The sequence below is a fragment of the Nerophis lumbriciformis genome, linkage group LG11, assembly GCF_033978685.3.
Source record: "Nerophis lumbriciformis linkage group LG11, RoL_Nlum_v2.1, whole genome shotgun sequence".
NCBI lineage: Eukaryota > Metazoa > Chordata > Actinopteri > Syngnathiformes > Syngnathidae > Nerophis > Nerophis lumbriciformis.
In genome coordinates this window covers 39,721,676-39,746,580 of record NC_084558.2, presented here as the reverse complement: position 1 = coordinate 39,746,580, position 24,905 = coordinate 39,721,676, and the positions used below count along the sequence as shown (strand labels likewise).

At 39.9% G+C, this 24,905-nt stretch overlaps 1 protein-coding gene across 3 annotated transcripts in view; it reads right to left on the bottom strand.

Moving 5' to 3' along the window:
* Window positions 1–19,840, bottom strand: part of kat6b (K(lysine) acetyltransferase 6B) — a 53,970-nt gene extending 34,130 nt beyond the window's left edge. The window contains exons 1-2 of one of the 3 annotated variants that reach the window (XM_061966605.2): window positions 19,701–19,840; window positions 11,969–12,824 (exon numbers count right to left, since the gene is read on the bottom strand). In XM_061966605.2, the coding sequence (XP_061822589.2) occupies window positions 11,969–12,592 (624 nt within the window). In that variant the 5' untranslated portion in view covers window positions 12,593–12,824; window positions 19,701–19,840. Of the gene's footprint in view, window positions 1–11,968; window positions 12,825–18,592; window positions 19,594–19,700 lie in introns of those variants that run through there. The other 2 variants (XM_061966604.2, XM_061966606.2) reach the window with 2 other exon arrangements.
* Between the last annotated feature and the right edge of the window lie 5,065 nt (window positions 19,841–24,905).

The following is a 24,905-nucleotide window of genomic DNA, read 5'->3' as shown; positions in this document are numbered from 1 at the left end:
ATACAAAACAATTCAGTGAGTTGAAATCAATTCAGCGCTATTGTGACTGTGAAATAAATACCAGATACTGGACACTACAGGTGAAGTTTCCTATATTCCTGTTATTTATTGTATGGAAATTAGGTACCGTATTTTTCGGAGTATAAATCGCTCCAGAGTATAAGTCGCACCGGCCGAAAATGCATGATAAAGAAGGAAAAAACATGGTTTATAAGTCGCATTTTTGGGGGGAAATTTTATTTGATAAAACCCAACACCAAGAATAGACATTTGAAAGGCAATTTAAAATAAATAAAGAATAGTGAACAACAGGCTGAATAAGTGTACGTTATATGACGCATAAATAACCAACTGAGAACGTGCCTGGTATGTTAACGTAACATATTATGGTAAGAATCATTCAAATAACTATAACATATAGAACATGCTATACGTTTACCAAACAATCTGTCACTCATAATCCCTAAATCCGATGAAATCTCATACGTGTAGTCTCTTACGTGAATGAGCTAAATAATATTTGATATTTTACGGTAATGTGTTAATAATTTCACACATAAGTCGTTCCTGAGTATAAGTCGCACCCCCGGCCAAACTATGAAAAAAACTGCGACTTATAGTCCGAAAAATACGGTATGAAAAAATTATATATACAAATAAGCAAGTAAACAACAATTAATGGCCAATGAATTGACATCCTATTTGAATAAGTTGCAACCAACACTTTAGGTTGAATTAACAAGAAGAAACCTTTTCTGCTCTCATTTTCAACATTCAAGACATTTTCAATAAAAGTACAGAAACCAACATTTTATAGGTAGATTTATCTGCTACTTTTGTTTTTGTTTTGACATAAAAAAAACAAAAAACATTATTAATATCAAACAAAGTGCAACCTACATCTTTTCAAGTTGAATTAGCAGAAGATTTACCTGAGAAATAAAGTAGACAACTAGATCTTTTGAGCAGTGAGCAGTGGTTTGATCATAGACATACCAGATGTGACAGCGGACAAGGGTTTAATGAACAAGTGAGGAAAGTGTAACCATTTTTCAGTCATGAATAACCTTAACTTTTTTTAAATTATACTAATATGCAGTTTGTTATACTAATATACTATGTTCCTTACACTGTTTTTAACCTTCTATTTCAACCTTGTGCGTCGGCGAACTTGCTCTCCTGTTACTTCCGTTTTTTTCGCCGCATCCTTTGTGGTTTAAAGTTAAGTTGTGGCTTCATATTATTGTATTGTGTTGTTTTTATTTGTTGTAGCTTTTGCAATTGTGCTGTAGCTGAAAGTTTTTGTTGTAATTAATTATATTGTCTTGTGGCGTTAGTATGAACTTTCTCGACCACCGTAGATATCTGACATTTGCCACAGACGAACAGACAGCTTTAACGTTAAACATCCTTATCATTAAAAGTGCTAAACTTCATATAAAGCCTGCAGTTCCTAAATCCAATGTTTTTTTCTAGTATCGATACAATCGATATATTGCCTTTCAAACCGATGTTGGATCGATACCTATCTTCCGGAAGGCCAACTTGCCAAACACAGATCAATACTCCTAACTAAATTAGTCTAATTTCTTAAATTATTTTGTGCCAAATAGGATTTCTACAACACATTTTAACACCTTCATTTGATTGCGTTTGTCTTTTTAAAAAATCAGATTAACACACCGGCTACATCATACGATTGGAAAGCAGTTCTCTCTGGCATGTAGTGCAAGGGACCAACACGCCGCTTTTTTATTACACTATTTACAGGCGGTGGGGCTGTTTACACCCACAAGCATACAAATTGAAGATTCAGACGCTGAAATAAGTCAATATTTTTTAAGTATATTATAAAAGAAAACCCAACCGTTTAATAAGTGTTGTCTAAGAAGACACTTTAAGTATGTTACATGACGCAAGGATATCCCGGTGGAGGAAAAAATACTCTAGTGAAGAATTAAACGTCTGTATATAACAATTTAGACATAATTGACATGTGAACCAGCAATTAAAAATAATTTACCACTTTGTTTGTACTAAAAGTAAATAGTTCAACAAAATAGCAATCTTACTGTACGTCTCTGGTGATCATAATCAACAGGAACCAAAGCATTTACAGGGTTTCCCCTAAATTGCCAAGATACCTGCGGTGCTAGGGGCGTGGTCATAACATTATTTGCTATGATGCACATATTTTTTTTTGAAAAGGCAAAAAAATGTATACATACATTTAAAACAAATCTGGTATTAAATATAGTATTAAGATATATTTGTTCTTACATAATATCATTCGGCCCTATTTTTCAAGTGTTGCCGCTTTTTGTACAATGTACCTTGTTGCGATTTTTTTTTTTTCTACAGATTTTTCCAATCCTTTTAGTCACTCGTTCTTCATTAAAAACGGCTGGCAACAAATCTAGCATCTTTTTCTGGTGTTATTGAAGACTGTATTCGTGTTTGGAGACTCTTCTGTCGCTCCATGTCCGCGACGATCAATGAGCTGCAGAGAGCCTGACGCCACCCTTGCTTCACGCTCCTGGGAGCCTTTCTTTCCTCTAAAGCCGCCAGTGTCATCTTAAAATTTGAAGATCGCTGTCCGAGGATATATCTCGGATATATCATCGGTCCATATCGCCTACAGGCTGCCTCTGCTTCAGACAACCCCGTGCGTATTGCTTACAACAGTTGGTTCCAACAGCGCTTTTCTGTTGATCAAAGTACGTTTCGAACTTGATGTCATCGTGTATTTTGTGATGAAAGAATCTCCATATTTACTCTATATATTATATATATTTAAACACAGATCTTTGATTTTTGTTCATAATTAGTGTTAACACGTCAACCTTTTCTAATTACAAAATGCCTTGAGCTTTATTTACCCATTATTGATGTTTTATTAATAAAAGAAACGGCCTCATTTCACAGGTGCCCTGCATGTCAACTGAATCCCCGGTTGTTCTAATCATATATTTGAGCTTTTGTAAGGTGAGACATGTACGTTAAATGACAAAATCCAAAAATAAAGCGTTGTTCACGTTAACGACTGTACTCACGGGAAAACGTTCTTCATAGCGCAATTATATTTCCGCATTTCCTGCATCTCATACACAGATGCACGGGGTGCATGAATTCCGACGGGGAGCAAGTCTCGCCAGAACACCGGTGAAAAATGTTGGCATTTGACAGAATAGCATCTCCAGTCTTTATTTAGCACGGTGGTTAGCCTCTAGTCCTGCTAGTGTGACTCCAAGTAGACGAGCAGAGCTGGGTGTTGTGCAAGCGTCCACACCTGTCGCTGATATTAGTGGTCTTCAACGTACGCAGTTAGACTCAATGAAAGTGAAATGAGGGGAAAAGTTTGTCAATAGGAACTTTTAGAGTTACTTTCCAATTTAGCCGGGTAAAAAAAAAAAAAAAAAAAAAAAAAAGAGTACACACCTGTGTTTCCACCAAAAACTACCCGGGTAGATTTCCCAAGAACCTTAGCGGGGCAAGCTGTGCTGTCGACCGCTGACATAGTTGGGGTGTCCCCAAAAAACGTTTTTCAAACCCAACGACCGCCATTACAGTATGCTAGACGACTTTTTTATTACTTATTTCTTTAGTATTTCAATTACAAAATACTTGACAAAGGAGGGAAAGCAGGACAAAAGGAACTTTCGACTTGCAGGAACTTTTATGGGGAATTTTGATGCTAAAGAACACTGATCAGTGGAACTATTTTGCAGTGTTTTTAATCAGCCACAGTCTTTAAACTAGTATACAGTTTAATGTTTATGAATATTTCATAACATATATACAGAGGAATATAAAGTATTCAGCTGGACTTTGAAGTGGCAAGGCAAGATGCTCATTGGAACTCCGACCTCATAGTTTATAGAGAAATGTGAAATGGACGAGTGAAACGAAGATAAATCACATCAAATAACTATTTACTTTGTTACGAGTTGTAAAAGTAGTCAGTGACACGCCATTCGTGTAGTTATTCGTCCCAACCTGAGTGAACTGAATGCTAATGCTAACAAATCCAATGTGTTTGTTGTCGCCTTGAGGTAAACACAGACATTTATTATTTATATAGCGATGAGGTGGCGACTTGTCCAGGGTGTACCCCGCCTTCAGCCCAAATGCAGCTGGGATAGGCTCCAGCACCCCCCACGACCCCGAGAGGGACGAGCGGTAGAAAATGGATGGATGGATATTGTGATTTACAGCTGAAATGGACCATAAAGAAATCGCCTGACCCTCACAAATGCATCATTTATTGAGGGAATGACTTTCTGACTGATGGACACAGAGGACAAAAGCCTGATTTTTTATATAAAATCCAATACACTTATTTAAAATTCATATTGCTTTGAATTTCAGTTATTTACACTATTGTCCGTTTTACATGGTATCAGTGTAGAAATATACTCTAACACTCATCCATACGTCATCAGCCTATTTTGAAGAAACTACCCACAACTGTGAAATACGGTGGAAACGCAAACCTCACACTTCCACAGAACTAAAAGGTTCCAGGAATTTAAAGTTCTTGAAATTTGAGGAAAAGGCTTAATGTGATCATTGAACTCTTTGCCCATGCACAATGGCCTATAGCAGGAGTTCTCAAACTTTTTTCACCAAGTACCACCTGAGAAAAAACTTGGCTCTCCAAGTACCACCAGAATGACCCACATTAAAATACAATAGCAGAGTAGGCCTAAGTATTCATTAAAAACAAGGCAGAGGTTTTATTTAACAAGTATATTTAATATTTTGGCTACTGTAACATTACACACAGTTTGAACAGTAACACTGACTATAGGAAAATAAAACACTGTACTATAATCAAGTGATTATCTGCCGTACCACAAGTGGTACACATACCACAGTTTAAGAATAACTGCCCTATGGCAGGGGCAGGAGTCACCGCTGCTGTGAAAGTGCTTGATTTGAAATGCCGCGGACTCAGCCTTTTAAATATTAATATCACAAACGCACTCAGTTAATCGTGGCATCCAAAATTGTGATTAAAATTCTATTAATTGTACAGCCCTACTAATTAGCAGTAAAAAGAGTGTGGTGTGGCTCAGTTAATAGAGCAGCCGTGCCAGCAACTTGAGTGATTCTTGTTCGATTCCAGCCCCAACTGCCCTTGTGTCCTCGGGCACTGGTTTAAATGTAGCTTAAATATAGATAATGGGTTCCACTTTGTTAAGCGCATTGAGTCTCTACAGAAAAAGGGCTATACAAATATAGTTCACTTCACAAATGTTGTAGTTATTGGTTGGATCCGTAGCTTGACAACTACTGGCTCTACCTCATAAAGCATGTAGCAATCTATTTCTCTATTTACATTCCCACGTAGCTAAACAAGATGAAATTAACACAATCGCCCCCCCAAGCGTACGAGATCCACACAGCGCATGGCCATCGGCCACATTAGAGATAGAGCACGGAAACTGGGACTTCACATGGAGGTGTGAAAATAAAATACAATTATTTGCAAAAAAATTAGTCTACCGCCATCCCGCGCTTCTGATATATTTGTTTCTATTTTAAAGCATACTTTACATTAGGGCTGGGCGATATGGCCTTTTTTTAATATCGCGATATTTTAAGGCCATATCGCGATACACATCTCGATATTTTGCCTTAGCCTTGAATGAACACTTGATGCATATAATCACAGCAGTATGATGATTCTATGTGTCTACATTAAAACATTCTTCTTCATACTGCATTAATATATGCTACTTTAAAACTTTCATGCAGAGAAGGAAATCACAACAAAAAAAATCACTATTTTTTTTCATACCGTGTTGACCTGGAAATGTTTGCCTCGGCATTTTGATGGTGTGGACGTGTGGCACCGCACTCTTCATTCTCTAGCAGGTAACTTTTCAAATGATGCTACATTTTAGCAGTAATGCTACTTTTTATAGCAACGCTTTCGCTCCACACTTGACAAATTACGGTTGTCTGTTCGACATATTCCCACTTGAAGCCAAACCACCGCCAGACGATGGACCCCCTGCTGTTTTGTGGGGGAATTAATTATTCCTTCATTTGTTACCAGATTCGCACCTTCTTTCGCTCGTATTACCGCTAGCATCACAGCTAACGTTAGCCATGCTGTTACCTCTTTGCTGCGCGAGGGCGTATACGAATGTGACGTATGTCGTGACAGTATGTGACGTGTGTAGAAGCTGCGCTTGCTGTCTGTGAGAAGGAGAGACAGGAAAGAGCGAGGAGAGCCTGTAGTGTAATGCCAGCAGCTAAAAGCAACTGCGTGAGAACGCATACTCGAATATCACGATATAGTCATTTTCTATATCACACAGAGACAAACCCACGATATATCGCGTGTATCGATATATCGCCCAGCCCTACTCTACATATTCTTTTTACCTAAACTAAGTGTTATGTATTATATGTATTAAAGTTAAAGTTAAAGTTAAAGTTCAAGTACCAATGATTGTCACACACACACTAGGTGTGGCGAAATTATTCTCTGCATTTGACCCATCACCCTTGATCACCCCCTGGGAGGTGAGGGGAGCAGTGGGCAGCAGCGGTGGCTGCGCCCGGGAATCATTTTGGTGATTTAACCCCCAATTCCAACCCTTGATGCTGAGTGCCAAGCAGGGAGGTAATGGGTCCCATTTTTATAGTCTTTGGTATGACTCGGCCGGGATTTGAACTCCCAACCTACCGATCTCAGGACGGACACTCTAACCACTAGGCCACTGAGTAGCACAGTTAGGGGCTGTTTGCAATATTTACGCAGATGCCTAGGTGGCGCCAATTTTCCAATGTACAGGTATTTTACATTCTCCTACATAATTACGTACGGAACACACACAAACAATTTCCCTTGTGAATCATTAAAGTTTGTCTAATCTAATCTAATCTAATTAGCTTGAGGTGTCAGCTGATCATAGCAATTTGGACAGTTAAGTGTTAGCTGTCAGAATGTACATTCTATCAAAACAACAACATGACTGCAAATTGTTCGTTGCTTCTCTTGGGACTGTTTTTGTGTGTGTGCACATGCTCCCTGCGCGTACGTGTTGACGAGCCCGGGTGAGTGACCGCCGTAAACACCATTAATTTTATCCGGGTCGGTAAATCATTTTTTACATAAACTTTGTAATTGTGAAAAATATGGACAATTGTCAAACAAAAGTGTTCTGTCAAACCAGTAATGGTAACATAGGCTAGCTGGTGGTGTTCTGGTTATATTTTTTTGCTTTGAAAAATGTTACTGTGAGGAAGTTGCAAACAAGACCTTTAAGTTTATGTCTTATTTTCTATTTACTGTGTTGTGGCAATGTTGTGAAGATATTCACAGTGGATCTTCCTTTTCCTGGGTTATACTGCAGGCAGCTAATCTTGGCACTACTGGATCTTCAATCTCAAATTGACCAACTTCTAGCAGAACTTCATGCCTCATCAATAAGACATGCTCACATCGGTGAGCCAATGACGGGAACGATGTCAAAAGACTAGAGTCAAGACGCAGAAGACTCGATGTGTCTCGGAGCTCCATTATTGCTAAGAAGTAGACCTGGTCCAATATCCCATAAGTCAATTAATTGAACGTTAAATGAAAATGTACACAACAACTTTGCTAGCCTCGATAATCGCCATTCCTTTGCACATTTACGGGCTGCAAGAGCAATAATTCTTTGCATCAAATTAAGCAGCGGCAGGCATTGGTATTACATGCACCTAAACTCCCGACAGTATTGCTGTATTAAAATAAATGATCGAAATACCGTGAACGATAACCACACTTTGATTAAATCATGGACATCTTTCCCACATCAAAACATACCCCAATCTTAACTTGTATGAACATATTACTGTCTAAACTACTATGAACATAAAAGCTGTGCTGTCAGTGCACAAAGTGACCAATCTATTCTTGACAGTTGTGTGAGTTGAAACAGAGTTCAACAGGAAGTGAACTCATGTGACCCAATTTGCATTTATTTAAAACACATTCTAATATTTTACGAATTAAAATGGAAGAATATAAACATTTAAACACAAATAAAAATAGCCTGGCTCTTAGGAAGCCAGAACAATATCTTATATATCGTCTGCCAAGAAAGTATATTATGTGACTCTTAATTTTAGTTTAATAAAAAAAAAAAAAACATAGTTAAAAGATTATAGTGTGTGTGTATAAGTACTGTTTGAGCACATTCAACATTCCGCAATAACCATAACAGAGTATATTTGATTTGTATTATTTGTTTGTTTTACTTAACTTGCGGATATTTAAAAGATTACATGTCCATTACAATGTGAATACATATGAGAAATCTAAGGTCATTTGTATTTGAAAGGGTATACTTGGAATATTATTGTGTATTGATATTATATCAGTGGCTAATTTGGTCTCAAAATAATGTTGAGACCATAGTTTATCAAAAATGATTTGTAGTTCAATATATCGCCCAGCAAAATTTGTTTTCTGCCCGGGCATACTAACGAGACTGCTCTCAGCTATCAGCAGTCTGGGCAATGCGAAGTGGAGATGGAACTTGTCAAGATGCACTTCCTCTTGGACATCAATTACACATTTTTGGCTTGAGCAATGTGAAATGACACTGCGGGACACGCATTGCTAACAACACGGAATGCTAACACCACAGCTCATGATAGTAGCTGTGACTGTTGACCAAGTTTTTGCAGAACAACACACACACACACAGTTCTAACTTAGAGGAATTGGATGTGACAAAGTATTTCGATGTGGTGGCGGTGTTTTACGGTGGAGCCACGGCCACAGCAATGACACTTGGAGGATCAACAAACCTCTAGAAACGACAAACTGACAAAGAATTTGGTGCATTCGGATGCCAGGAGGCGATGAAACCATATTTTAAAGTAACTGCTGCCATAATAATATTGGTTAAATTTTGCTTTCCTGTCCAAATTTAACCAAAATTATGGCAGCAATTACTTTTTAATATGGTTTCATGTCAGCAGGACAGGGGTTAGTGCGTGTGCCTCACAATACAAAAGGTCCTGGGTTCAATCCTGGGCTTGGGATCTTTCTGTGTGGAGTTGTCATGTTCTCCGCGTGACTGCAAGGGTTCCCTCCGGGTACTCCGGCTTCTTCCCACCTCCAAAAGACATGCACCTGGGGATAGGTTGATTGGCAACACTCAATGGGCCCTAGTGTGTGAATGTGAGTGTGAATGTTGTCTGTCTATCTGTGTTGGCCCTGTGATGAGGTGGCGACTTGTCCAGGGTGTACCCCGCCTTCTGCCCGAATGCAGCTGAGATAGGCTCCAGCAACCCCCCCTCGACCCCGAACGGGACAAGCGATAGTAAATGGATGGATGGATGGATGCTTTCCTGCCTCCCTGTCAACCTCAATATCACCAGAAAGATCGCCTGTTAATGCCGTTTGTCTCGTCAAGCCCACACTGGCCAACTCTAATAAGTTATTACCTGCATAATATTAAATAATGAAAAGGTCATTACCCCTCAAAATGGATATTTATAAAAATATTTAATTCGGAAAAAAAAGTTTGTGTCTATTGATCTACTGAATGTCTTTTGCTGCTTGGTTTGATTGCTCGATTAATCAAACTAATCGATAGAGAAGTCTATTACTAAAATAATCAATAATGGCAGCCCTAATCAGCATGGCAACATCTTATGGACTGAAAAGAGCTGTTCTCTTCCTGGGGAGCAGCATTTTAGATCAACCGAAACCAGAGCAAGAGCTGAAGAGATGCTGATGATTTTCTTGGAGGGGTTCTAAATTAAGTACATTTCAGGAAATTATGCTGCATGAAAAGAGCAGGCTGTCCTGAGCGAGGGGGTGGGGTCTTATTAGAACACTGCTGGTGGAAAGAGAGCTCAAGTGGTTGCATAACACAGCAGGGGGAAAAAAAAAAAGAAAAAATCCAATTCCTCGCCTTTGTTCCTGGCAGAGTCTCTCTTCAGACGCTTATAAACCGTGAGCCAATGCTGCTCTTTTCTACCGCAAAGTACCTGTTTTTCTCGACACATAACACAGCCATTGTGTGTCTTAGTTGTGAGGAGCCTCAACATTTGAAGTGCAAGGTAAACCTTGACTGGGCTGGGTGGTGTCAACAACTAAAAGGGCTCCAAATGGAAAGCAGCTGCAAGAACCCTGTGCTTTATAAACATTTTTTTAAAGCTAAATATCATTTTTAGGCCCCGACCACAGACAGTCACAGTTATGGCTGCAGAATCAAAAAGGTGTCGCTTCCTGATTATTCACTGTGAAACTGCTGACGAGCGAGGTGACAACTCTATAGGCAGATACTTGAGGTTTTTTTGTTTTTTTTAAATGCATGAACCCATTTCCACCACAGCTCTTTGGAGAGAAAAAACAAATTCTGAAAAAAACCTTTACACTTCGACAACAATGCTGTGCTGTAGCCAGACTCAAGTCTGTCTGAGAGATGACTCAAGTGGATGACCATGATGTATATACATGTTATGATGGCTGTTTGAGTGTACTTACTCTTTTAATTTGAGTTTACAGTACAAGGGGTAAGCGCCTCCCCACTGTAGCTTGCTTTTTAGCAATGTTTTTAGCATTAGCCTACCGACTGCATAGCTAACTTAATAGTGGAACAATCCTCATCAGTGTTTGACGGGCATCATTTAAGGAAAATGTGCTTGCCTCTTACGTGTTAAAACTGACAACCAGACACAATCTGAATGCACGCAGCACAAATTAACAATCCTCTACCGTCCCTCGGGGGGGTGAATCAGTCTATTTAGTTTATGTTCCTCCTGGTCACCATCCCAGCATCTGCATGAGGCACATTAAGTCTCTGCATCTTCCAATTACCTCCTCAAAAAAGATTTATCTACTTTAACTCACAAGACAAGAGTCAACCACATCCTTTAAGGGTCATTTAGGCCTGGGCTTATGTAACCTGTGGGAAACTTACCGCACACACAAACAGAATGGCTTCCTGGTTATCGGCGACTCTCGTATTATGGAGACGCAGCAACAGTAACACAAACACTGGAGGGGCCACACGCTCCGATGTGGACGCCAACAACCATTTAAACAACAATCAAACATTTACTCTCGGTTATTGCATAGAGAGAAAGCGATATTGCACAAACAACTAAAGTATTTTCATGCCACACTATAAAGCCTCACCACAATGTTAGCAAGCTAGCAAACACAGAAGCTAGGATCAACAGAATGTATCCAGTTCTTTCACGCCGTCCTGTTACATGTTGCCTGGCAGAATTCACAGGACCCCATCATGACTTCCCCATAGACCAATTGATAACAAGTTCAACCAGTCACAGCCGCTAGAAAGGTTTATACGCTTTGGGGGCGGTACAAAATACTAACAGCAATGCTATCACTTATGACACCATGAATTGATTTACGTGGACCCCGACTTAAACAAGTTGAAAGACTTATTCGGGTGTTACCATTTAGTGGTCAATTGTACGGAATATGTACTGTGCAATCTACTAATAAAAGTTTCAATCAATCAATCAAAAACACAGCATCAATTTTGTCAAATATTGATCCCGATGCTATGCCTAATCTTGTGATGTATCAGTGGTTTTCATCCAATACAACAAATAATTATTGGTATCAAAATGTCAATTGGTGTTGATTGCTTATTGAAGCAACTCAGGCAAAATGGACCGTACTATTTGACGGGCAAACCAGCAGAGACGCTGTTGACTAGTTGGTGTCTAAAAAAAAAGGACAACAATTGAAGCACGTACATGAAGCACAAATGTAGAGGCAACATGTTTCTGTTGTAGAGAGTGGCATTAAAAAATGGAGTTCAGAACATTCAGTGTCTTTTGATTCCTTTGGAAGGTATATCAATCAAAAACCCATCTCGAATGAACTGGAAATTTTGTGATACTAGAATATACTACTCCCATCGTGAAACCATAATCCAACTCTGCATTGATTGTTAAAGTTGCGAGGTGTGCGTACCTGTTCTCGCTCATGAGGGAGGAGCGTTACTGATGTCAACACCAAAGGGAAAGCGCCCGGACACCTTGGCACTCTCCCCTCGGCGCCGGGATGCCCGAGCTGATAGCGCGGTCCGTTCTTGAACAATCGGCCGCTGTTGACGGACCGCTTGGCCGCCAGCCGCAACCTCTGGCGGAAGGCCGGGTTGTCTGCGACTTCCGTCAGGTCGTCCTGGTTCCTTAGGTACCTCTCGATGTTCTTAAGCGAGGAGCCGTGCGAATCATCCATGCCCTCAATGGCCCTCCGCAGGATCTTATTCCAATCAACGTGGCGGAGATCGCTGGAATTCCATATAGATTCCTTTGATGGCACAGACACGACGGGAGGTGGTGGTGGAATTGATCCGGCTCTCGCAAGGTTCCCCGGGTCCTTGTACGAAGTGCTACCCTTATTGGTAACCTTAAGTATAGAGCCGTCGTGAACGCTTAAATCCAACTGCTCCAGGACAGTCTTCCTGTCCAGTCCGTGAGACGAGGCCACCGCATGACAAATCCTCTCCTCAGAGGGACGCTGCTTTTGCCGCTTGATTTTCTGTATTGCCTCGAGAATCCACTCAGTGTAGAGAGGGTTTGCGAGTTTGACCATGGCTGAAAAAGGACACTCACAAGAACGCGATAATCCATACAGATCCCCGCTTTCTGCTGGCCAACACTTGGTACATCCACATCCTTGACGAGGAAGTCAAAAAGGTACGTTCCACATGGCCTTCCACATCAATCCTGAATGTAAGACAACGGAGGGAGAAATGTTGGCACTGATAAAATTCCACCGCTGGCGTGAGGGCTTGAGTTTTTTCTACTGGAGTCCCATATTAAACCTACGAGAAAAACAAATACACACATCACACAGATAGATATAAATACACATGTATTTCCATATCGGTCCAAACATAATAGGGCAAGAAAATACTTTGAAACACACAGGTCATCGTATATTTAGGGTCTGGAGCAACTTTGACAGGAGTTAAAAACTTGGTAGTGACTAACAATCGTACTAGGGCTACAATTAGTTTGATTCGTAAAAAGCTTTGATTTACATTGTGTTGTTTCGATTAATCGTTGAATGAGTGTAACTAATAAAAAAAAAAAAGATCAAATACGGACTGCATGGAGTTATTAATGCACAAATGTTCAAAGTGCAATTTCAATGTTGATGTCCATTTATTTGGGAAAAAATAATTACGATTATGGCAAGCGGAAGTATTGTTTATTCCACCTATTCTTCTTAAAATACACAAATGAGGCTATGAGGTGCTTATTTCAGATTATTCGAACAAACTAATCGATGGACTACTCCATTACTAAAATAATCGATAACCGGAGCGCTAATTCGTACATTAGGTCCTTTAAAAAATACAGCGCCCCGCTCCTACAGAGGATTTTGACTAGCATATTTGCAGTCTGTTCTTAAAAACAACCTATATTTTAAAACATGATTCAAAAAACTAATCATTGTATCTTTGTCATCCAAAACTGGGTCTTGAACGAGGGGTATCGTCTTACATTGAGGGTAGTCTTACATTTGGGTCAAAACAGTAGTTAGCTAGCATCTGGGTGGATTTGATGGGCATGTTTGGTAAAATAAATTGATGTTCTTAATAAGTGTTAGCAAAGCAAAAGTTCGAGAAACTAGTACTGGATTTCCAAAGAAGTGTAAACACTCCTTGTTGTGGAGCTATGTGTGTTATTGTAGCATAGACCACTTTCTAAAAACTGGTCTTGGAAAAAAAAAAAAGGGATGGTCCTATATTCAGGTCAATACGGTAACTAGTCAACAGCTGACAGCTTTAATAGGCATGCTTGGTCACAGGAATGCGGCCCGCTCAAGATGTTTTCAAATACAGTGCAAAGAACAAATACTAGAAAGATTTATAGGTTTGTAATTCCAAGCTAACCGGTAAGTAACAGCAAAGTTCTAGACACGTCTATGAAGTTGCAAAGAAGTGTAAACACACCTCTTCCTAACGTGTGTGTGGTGTTGCAGGACAGACCACTTGACAGGTGAGTTTTGATTCCCTTTTGTTTTTTTAGCTGGTGTTAGAAAAATGAGGGCTTGTGTTATATACAGTGTTGTCTCATATTCAGGGTCGTCTTATAATTGATTGAATATGGAAACTAGTTAACAGCTGAGTGGATTTGATGGACATGTCAAGTAAAAAGAACGCAGTACTCGAAATATGTTATATAAAACATACCTGATAATACAAAGCCCCTACGCAAATATAATATAGTACAAGAAAGTGAACTTAAGTTCTTAACGAGACAAATGCACTTTTTCTGTCTCCCGTTATCGTGGACGAAAGGGAAGTAGGAAGGTGTGTCCAACGCATATATAGAGACAAGTGTCAGAGTAATGATTGCGGTAGGAAGGACAACGAGACAATGGTTCCACAATGACAAAACATCAAACAACCTTCAGGTATTTACATGTAACTTACACATTTTGTGTAAGTAATAAAACATTATTTACATGACATAATTGACCCCGTTACACTAATACACAACAGCAGGTACCAAAAGGCAAGAAAAGTTGGCTATGCATAACAGGGCCTTTTTAAATAAAACATCTGCTTTATTTTTAAATGAATACTTAAGCCTACTACGCTACTGTATTTTAATGGTGGCACTTGGAGAGCAAAGTGTTTCCTGAGGTGGTACATGGTGGAAAAAGTTTGAGAACCACTGTTCTAGAGCAAAAAGAAAAACATTTGTGGATTTAAAGCCCAGGCTGTTTGTCAAGTAGCAAACAAGTTGTTAGAACTTCCATGGAGTTCTGAAGAAGTGTAAACACTTTCCTCAGGGAGGTCAGTGTCATTCTAAAAGGGGAAAACACCACCACAAAACAGCCAGTGTTTTATTCCCTACACTTTCAACATGTCAACACACAGGCTTTTCCGTCACATAACATTTTCGGTGCTTCTATATGGGTATAAGTGAGAACTATACGCTAGTTTATATTAGAAATGGCAACAGCGGATGCATGTCCATGTACGAGCAAGTCCGCCCCACAAAAAGATAGTGAAAAAGAAGGAGCTTATTGGCTAGAGCGCGGACTACAATGGCGGACACGCGCAAGACACTCTGGGTACATTTATACCATATATGGATAATCGGATGACGGTTTTCCCAATTTGAGACATCAACAACTGTCCACATTCTAAACAGCTCGTTTGGGGCACGTAGAAAAGAAGGCATGGTGGTAGTATTATGCTGTTGGCCTGTTTTGCTGCCAATGGAACTTTTGCTTTAAATGGGACACTGAAAAAGGAGGATTATCTCCAAATTCTTCAGGACAACCTAAAATCATCAGCCCAGAGGTTGGGTCTTGGGCGCAGTTGGGTGTTCCAACAGGACAACGACCCCAAACACATGTCAAAAGTGGTAAAGGAATGGCTAAATCAGGTTAGAATTAAGGTTTTAGAATGGCCTTCCCAAAGTCCGGACAATGCTGAAGAAACAAGTCCATGTCAGAAAACCAACAAATTTAGCTGAACTGCACCAATTGTGTCAAGAGGAGTGGTCAAAAATTCACCCAGAAGCTTGTGGATGACTACCAAAAGCGCCTTATTGCAGTGAAACTTGTATCCAAATATTAACATTGCTGTATGCATACTTTTGATCCATCAGATTTGGTCACATTTTTAGTAGACCCATAATAAATCAATAAAAGAACCAAACTTCATGAATGTTTTTTGTGACCAACAAGTATGTGCTCCAATCACTCTATCACAAAAAAATAAGAGTTGTAGGAATTATTGGAAACTCAAGACAGCCATGACATTATGTTCTTTACAAGTGTATGTCAACTTTTGACCAAGCCTATACGGTTTGTTTTCCCTTTTATGGGACTTATGTACCGTATTTTTCGGACTATAAGTCGCACCGGCCGAAAATGCATAATAAAGAAGGAAAAAAAACATATAAGTCGCACGGAAGTATAAGTCGCATTTTTTGGGGACATTTATTTGATAAAACCCAACACCAAGAATAGACATTTGAAAGGCAATTTAAAATAAATAAAGAATAGTGAACAACAGGCTGAATAAGTGTACGTTATATGAGGCATAAATAACCAACTGAGAACGTGCCTGGTATGTTAACGTAACATATTATGGTAAGAGTCATTCAAATAACATGCTATACGTTTACCAAACAATCTGTCACTCCTAATCGCTAAATCCCATGAAATCTTATACGTCTAGTCTCTTACGTTAGTGATGGGTCCGGCAACACCGATGCGTCAAGCTCATAGAGCAAAACCCTGTGTCGGTGCGCGTACCGCTTTTAGAAAGTCACGTGACCGATCATGAGCTGTTTCGGTCACGTGACCGATACGCGAACTGTGCCGCACTGACGCCTGTGCGCCAAACTGTGTTTATAAGGAAGCGCATCTGTCAACGAGATAATGCTGCCAACAGAATCGCCGCACTTCTGTCGTTGGTCATTTGTAATTTATCATCGTCGGAGATCATGGAGCAGCCTCAGGCAAAAAAAAAGATTTCCGCCGTGTGGGAATATTTTGATCATATATCGGGGAAAAAAAGGTATTTGTGTTCATTTCCTTGTCGTTTCATCCTGTTCTCTCAAAGTTTCCACTGGATCTATTAGAACTCAAAATCTCTTCAAAATTATTCTTAGTTTACTATTCATATTTTCTGCAGGTTAAATGTCGCATTTGTACGACAGAATTGTTGTACATTAACAAATCCACCTCCTCAATGCTGATGCATTATAGGGCCAGGCATGAAAATGAAGTTCCAGAGACACCCAGGATAATAACTAAGAAGAGAAATAGTCTAAAATTGAATACGTTTGAAAAACTGTTTTTTAAAAAAAATAAAAATGTGTAAAAAAAAAAAAAAAATCCCAGTCCACAAGCAACCTCATTCACAACATGTTCTCTTACATTTCCATGTTATGATACATGTTCACATTATTTATTGACTATCTAAAAAAGATAAAAATATATTTTTATTTAAATGAAGATATGATTCTTCACGAGTCTTGTTTACGAGTGAGGGAAGAGTGGATCGTGAGATCGACAGGCGGATCGGTGCGGCGTCTTCAGTAATGCGGACGCTGTATCGATCCGTTGTGGTGAAGAAGGAGCTGAGCCGGAAGGCAAAGCTCTCAATTTACCGGTCGATCTACGTTCCCATCCTCACCTATGGTCATGAGCTTTGGGTCATGACCGAAAGGACAAGATCACGGGTACAAGCGGCCGAAATGAGTTTCCTCCGCCGGGTGGCGGGGCTCTCCCTTAGAGATAGGGTGAGAAGCTCTGTCATCCGGGGGGGAGCTCAAAGTAAAGTCGCTGCACCTCCACATCGAGAGGAGCCAGATGAGGTGGTTTGGGCATCTGGTCAGGATGCCACCCGAACGCCTCCCTAGGGAGGTGTTTAGGGCACGTCCGACCGGTAGGAGGCCACAGGGAAGACCCAGGACACGTTGGGAAGACTATATATCCTGGCTGGCCTGGGAACGCCTCGGGATCCCCCGGGAGGAGCTGGACGAAGTGGCTGGGGAGAGGGAAGTCTGGGCTTCCCTGCTTAGGCTGCTGCCCCCGCGACCCGACCTCGGATAAGCGGAAGAAGATGGGGATGGGGATGGGGAAGATATGATATAATCCTAAATGAAATACAATGACTTGGTTTATATTATTGTATATACTAGGTCATAAAATCAGCGTCAGTTGAGTCGGTCCATAGGTTGCCTGTAGGGATTTTTAATGTCCAGCGGATGTCAGTAGTTAGTGACACAGTATCAATACAGTTTTATGTGTCGAAACGCTTCATGACGCCTCATCAACCCATCACTATCTTACGTGAATAAGCTAAATAATATTATTTTATATTTTACGGTAATGTGTTAATAATTTCACACATAAGTCGCTCCTGAGTATAAGTCGTGTGTATGAAAAAAACTGCGACTTATAGTCCGAAAAATACGCTAGATCCAAATACACAACAGCCAGTACCAATAGGTAAGAGAAGTTGGCAATGCATAACAGTGCCCGTTTAAATAAAACATCTGCTTTATTTTTAATGAATACTTAAGCCTACTACGCTACTGTATTTTAATGGTGGCACTTGGAGAGCAAAGTGTTTGCTGAGGTGGTACATGGTGGAAAAAGTTTGAGAACCACTGTTCTAGAACATAAAGAAACACACATGTGTAGATTTAAAGTCCAGGCTGTTTGTCAAGCAGCAAACAAGTTGTAGAAACTTCCATGGAGTTCTGAAGAAGTGTAAACACTTTCCACGGAAAGGTGTGTGTCATTCTAAAAAGGAGAAAACACCACCACAAAACAGCCAGTGTCTTATCCCCTACACTTTCAACATGTCAACACGCTGGCTTTTCCGTCACATAAAATGACGACAACATTCTACCCGAGCGCCAGTTTTTTTTTTTTTTTTTTTTTTTTGACAGCTCCATGGCCGCCCACAACAAAAGTCATCCACGCCACACGCACAAAATCAATGTCCGCCTCCCCTGACAGCCACACGTTCGATGCCCCGACGGGCGGAAAAACCTCGACTCGGGACTAAAAACACGAGAAAGTGGGCCAACAAGCCGTGTAACAAACCTGGGAGTCGCGTCGAGGGGGCTGCTGGAAATGACAAGCCTTCAAAGTGGCGTCACCTAAACAGTCGCCATTTTGTTACACTGTTGTAGTTTACGGCGAATCCGACATGACGCTGATTACAATCCAATGGAGTCTCATTAAAGCTCGCCGACACTAATGCGCCCGCCCTAACAACTTCAATATTGGCTGTAACGAGACGAGATCCGATTGCTGGTTTGATAAAGGACGTGTCAATCTCCATGCATGTGCTCACGCCATTGGCCAGTTAACCTGTCACTCCCGCCCCCTTCTCTTGACCCGCCTTCTTAAGGTGCCTTTACGGTCGTGTCAATATAATTAACAGGCGGACAGCGCGTTAAAACATTTATTTACAACGTGTCCCCCTTTGTAATGTGTCGCCAAACACTACACGCTAACGTGGAAGGTGCTCATTGAACGATTTAAGACAAATAATCCACCCTCTGTCGCGACGATTAACACCGTCCCACCTTAATAACACATTCCTCATTGGAACACTCGCAAGTGGATCGTTTTTACACTTTAAATGATTAATTATTAGGGACCAGCGAGGCTTAAACGCCAATAAACTGGCACGCAAATGAAAAGTGGTGCGTTTAAAGACTCCCGACAAGAGGGGGTCAAAATGTGTGAAGGGCTACAATCGCCCGCTTTATAAGCACCACCTCCCTTCTTATTCTTTCCCCGAGAGAGAAGCCCGTTAATTCTCTTGATGATTCACATTCAAGCCAATTAAACATGCGCTATTTCATAAAAAGTATGCGTTGTTTTCCCCCCCTCCGCTAATAAGAGGTGATGACAGTGAACGTCCCGCATGGCGTTGCGCAATGAAGGCATGACCTCTTTATCGCCATTAAATAATTCCTACAAACCAAAATAGTTGAGCCCTGCGGGGATGAAAAGAGACAAGTTGCAGAGGTGGGAGGGGAGGGGATTCATAATTAATAATTCATAAACGCCGTCTAGTAGTTTAACGTCCCGCCGCCGTTAATCGGTGTTTAATAAAAATGTGCACCAATCGACGCTAAGTTGCGCGCAAGAAAAGCCCAAGAAACGCAATGCAATGGTCGAAAACAACTGCTTAGTTTACCTTCTCAAGTTGTTCCGAGAGTCCTCTTGTCTTCATGATGGCGAAATGATTTAAAAAAAAAAAAAAAAAAAAAGAAACAAGACAAGGAGGAGGGGATAATAAAAAAAAAAAAAGCATATCCGAGGTGCAGAGCTCGCATGGAGAGCAGCTGATAACAACTAATTGAAAGGTTAATCTACATAGCAGCCTGTGACAAAATGGTACCCTCCTCCTCCTCCTCCTCCTCCTCCTCCTCCTCCTCCTTCTTCTTCACTGGAGACATCACTTCTCCAGTGTCGACCCACCGTCATGTCATCGCTTACTTTAAACACCTGCGCAGATATGCAGTCAATACAAAATATGCATGCAAAAAAAAAAACTAAACATCTGCACATGTTTACTGTTATTGCCCCCCCCCCCCCCCCATGTTTGGACTCGGAAAAAAAAAAAACTGACCAAGATTACACGCAACACAAAATAGAAATGCATGCCTGTAGACGACCACAATGTAGCCCCACTGGGTATTTTGTAACGCAGTGGTGCTCAAACTTTTTTTCCACCAAGTACCGCCTCGTAAAACACCATAATGACCGACATTAAAAGACAGTAGCATAACAGGTCTAAGTATTCAATAAAAACAAGGCAGAGTTAGTTTTTTTTAAGCACGTATATTTCATATTGTTGACCGCTGTAACATACCGCAATTTAAAAATCACCGTCCTAATGCAAGAGCAAGACCTTGTGGCCAGAGAAAAAAAATAAATGCTCGAATACGCAACAAGAAAAAATGTTGTTGACCAATAAAAAACATGAAATTGTCACAAACCGCCTTAATCACATCACATAACAAAGGATGAACAGGATCTTTTGTTTTAGCGTCTCCATGGTAACAGGTATAAGAAATGCAAACTTGTAGACTCTCTTTTCACGAGTGGAAAAAACACCACCGAGTGGGGAAAATGATGAACTGGAATTATCGTGATGTCGGGAGGCAGGCGGAAATTTTTTACCGGCAACCCCGAGAGGGACAAGCGGTAGGAAATGGAGGGATACGCAAATATGCCCTGCAAAAAAACCCGTTAAAAATCTAATTGTCCCGCCGGAAACTGTGAAAAACAATCCGCCTTGAACTAAACACATTGATTGATTGATTGATTGAGACTTTTATTAGTAGATTGCACAGTACAGTACATATTCCATACAACATACCAACAACAATAGAGCAGTGTTTTTCAACCACAGACACAGTCGGGTGTGCCGTGGCAGATTATCTCATTTCACCTATTTAGGTTAAAAATATTTTTTGCAAACCAGTAATTATAGTCTGCAAATTATGTGTTGTTGTTGAGTGTCGGTGCTGTCTAGAGCTCGGCAGAGTAACCGTGTAATACTCTTCCATATCAGTAGGTGGTAGCCTGTAGCTAATTGCTTTGTAGATGTCGGAAACAGCGGGAAGCAGCGTGCAGGTAAAAAGGTATCTAATGCTTAAACCAAAAATAAACAAAAGGTGAGTGCCCCTAAGAAAAGGCATTGAAGCTTAGGGAAAGCTATGCAGAACAAAACCAAAACTGAACTGGCTACAAAGTAAACAAAAACAGAATGCTGGACGACAGCAAAGACTTACAGCGTGTGGAGAAGACAGCGTCCACAAAGTACTTTTGTACATGACATGACAATCAACAACCAAAATAGGAGCGCAAGACAAGAACTAAAACACTACACACAGGAAAACACAGAAAAACTCACAATAAGTCACAGTGGGATGTGACAGTGATGCATGGTTGGTTATGGTTATGGTTTGAATTCATATCCGACAATTGCGACAACGACTTTTTACTGTCAACTGAGTTTTGTTTCTTAACGATTTCTGCTGGGGGTGTGCCTGCGGATTTTTTCAACGCAAAAAATGTGCCTTGGCTCAAAAAAGGTTGAAAAACACTGCGATAGAGGATGAATGAGGTTCTTCTGTATTTTATTTTCTACTGGTACGAAGTTGTGGAAATGCATGCTAGTAGACCAGGGGTCGGCAACCCAAAATGTTGAAAGAGCCATATTGGACCAAAAATACAAAAAACTCATCTGTCTGGAGCCGCAAAAAATTAAAAGTCTTATAATGAAGGCAACACATGACATAAGTGTCTATATGTGCCATAATAGCCTACTATCAAAATGACTATGTGTCGCAGGCTGAAGCAAATCTTCGTTGGCAGAAATGTTAAAATGTAATATTCATTCCACACATTTTTACAACATTAGGGTTAGGGTTAGGGTTTAGAAGGTGAGATAACTTTTGGAAAATTACTGGCTTTTAATGGCCAAAGGTATAGATGTGTGTGTCCAAGTTAAAGGAAATGGCAGGCTGTCTTCTTCTAATAGATTTATTACAATCTTTGGAATGCTAGGTAGTGTTTGCTGTGGTCTGGAACAACATGGCACACAAACAACTATCTGAAATGCAGCCAATATTACATACAAATAATGTGTCATGAGGCATGCAAAACTAAATTATATACAAAGAGGTTAAAAGTAAAGGATATTCAATGAGCTCAAATATACCTACAAATGAGGCATAATGATGCAATATGTACATACAGCTCGCTTAAATAGCATGTTAGCATTGATTAGCTTGCAGTCGTGCACTAACCAAATATGCCTGATTATCACTCCAACAAGTCAATAAGATCAACAAAGCGCACCTTTGTGCTTTCACGCACAGCATAAAACGTTTGGTGGACAAAATGAGACAAAGAAGGAGTGGAAGATTTTACATGTAAACAAACTGTTGAGTCACAGTCCACACTATGGTGAGTTCAAGAACCGCCGAAATTAGTAGGACAAAACCGATGTTGACCAAACACTCTCATGAGTGAAGCATACACACAAACATATTAAGCAGTGGGCTTTCTAACAATTGGGAAGGTTTGTGTCATGTTTGTCCTCAAACAAAAAACATACTAAAACAAAAAAATTAATTTCCCCCCTATCTTTTTCCATTCTCAATCCTTTTTCAAAAATGCTCCAGGGAGCCAGTAGGATGGCACTAAAGAGTCGCATGCAACTCGAGAGCCGCGGGTTACTGACCCCCGTATAGGGATGATGTTTGATAAGAAATGATCAAGTTCGAGCCCATTATCGAATCCTCTTATCGAACCGATTCCTTATCGATTATCTTATCGAATCGAGATAGGTTGTTGTATATGGAAAAAAACACAATATTTGGTTTAACAAAAGCTCACTTTTATTTTATAAGAAAAAAATAAAACAAAATAAATAAATAAATATTGACTGTTACCCCCCTAAAAAAAAAAAAAAAAAAAAAAAAAAATATTGACTGTTGTTACCCAAAGTATATTAAGTGGGATTTTTCAGAAAAACAAATATATACAGTAACACAAAAACAACCTGTCTCTGTGATCACTATAGGTGTATAAATAATAATATAGTGTTAAATAAAATCAGTCCCTTGGGCACAAAACTGAAAATAATACAGCTATCCAAAAAGTGCACTTCTGCTGCTATTGGAACATACTAACTACACACACTATGACACTAAGAACGCCACAGTCATCAATCAACAATTCTTCTTTCAAAAAATTAGCATGTCTGCTTTTTAGCTCAGTCATTAGACTGAGCTACGTCATTTCCTGTGATGTCTCAAAGGGCATTTCCTGTGAGACGGGATTCGTTCTCAGGGATTCGAATAAAGAACCAACTCTTTTTCTTTACTATAGTGGCCTCGATAACAGGATTCGAGTTCATGGAATCGGTTCTTTTCTTATCGAACGGTTCTTTTCTTATTTTATCTTTGTGAAAATATTGGACTTATTGAACAACCGGGAGAACCGGTTTTGATCATCATCCCTACCCCCGTAGTAGCCCAACGTAGCACTGCACAAGTGAATAAAGACACCACCTAGTGGTAAAGTTGGTAAACTGCATCACCTGTCAGAAAATATGACTTATTTTATCTTTGTGAAAATATTAGACTTATCGAACAACCGGGAGAACCGGTTTCGAACATCATCCCTACCCTCGTAGTAGCCCAATGTAGCACTGCACAAGTGAATAAAGACACCACCTAGTGGTAAAGTTGGTGAACTGCATCACCTGTCAGAAAATATGACTTATTTTATTTTTGTGAAAATATTAGACTTATCGAACAACCGGGAGAACCGGTTTCGAACATCACCCCAACCCCCGTAGTAGCCCAACGTAGAATAAAGACACCACCTAGTGGTAAAGTTGGTGAACTGCATCACCTGTCAGAAAAGTGATAGCGATGCACAAAACGTGCACAAAATGTAAAAAAGTTACCAAGTACCAAAACAAAAGTGGGGAAATAAACAACTCACAGATTGACCCAAGAAAATATGTTGACTATGAAAAACATGACAATGTCACAAAAGTAATAAACCTCTTTAAACGCTTCGCATAACAATAACAGAAGATGAACACTTCTCCATGGGAAGAGGTATAAGAAATGCATGCTAGTAGACTGTTTTCACGAGTGAAAAACACCACCTAGTGGGGAAAATGGTGAACTGCAATTTTTGTGAAGCGGTCAAAAACTAAAAACAAATTTTTTTTTGTCAAGATAAACAAATATAAAAATAAATATATCCCACAAATATTTTCAACGTAAAAAAACTGTGCAATAATCTAGTTTGCCGCAAGAAACTGTGAAAAACAAGCCGCTTTGAAGTAATTACACGCCAACAACAGTGGAGGATGAACAAGGTTCTTCTGTATATTTGTTTCCACGGTAACAACTAATGTGGTAGAAATAAATAACGATAGACAATCGCAACGTATTCCCACACAGAAGTGCATAAAAACGCTACCTAGTGGGGAAATTGGTGAACTGCAATTTTTGTAAGGTCATTAAAACTGAAGTGATAAGGTTTTTTATTTGTCGAAATACACACAACGCGTAAATATGCCTTATTAAAAAAACGATCTAAAAACTTTTTTTTAATTCATGTGTTGATGGTATAACAAGTTGAAAACAACATCACTTAGTGGGGAAATGGTGAACTGCAATAATTGTGACGTCGGGAAGTAGATTAAACATTTTTGTCAAAATACACAAAATGCGTAAATGTGCACTGCAGAAAAAAATTGTTAAAAATACTAAAACATAAAAAACTACAGTAATCTAGTTTTCCGCAGGGAGCTGGAACAAAAAAAACAAGCCGCCTTGAACTAACCACATACCAACAACAAAAG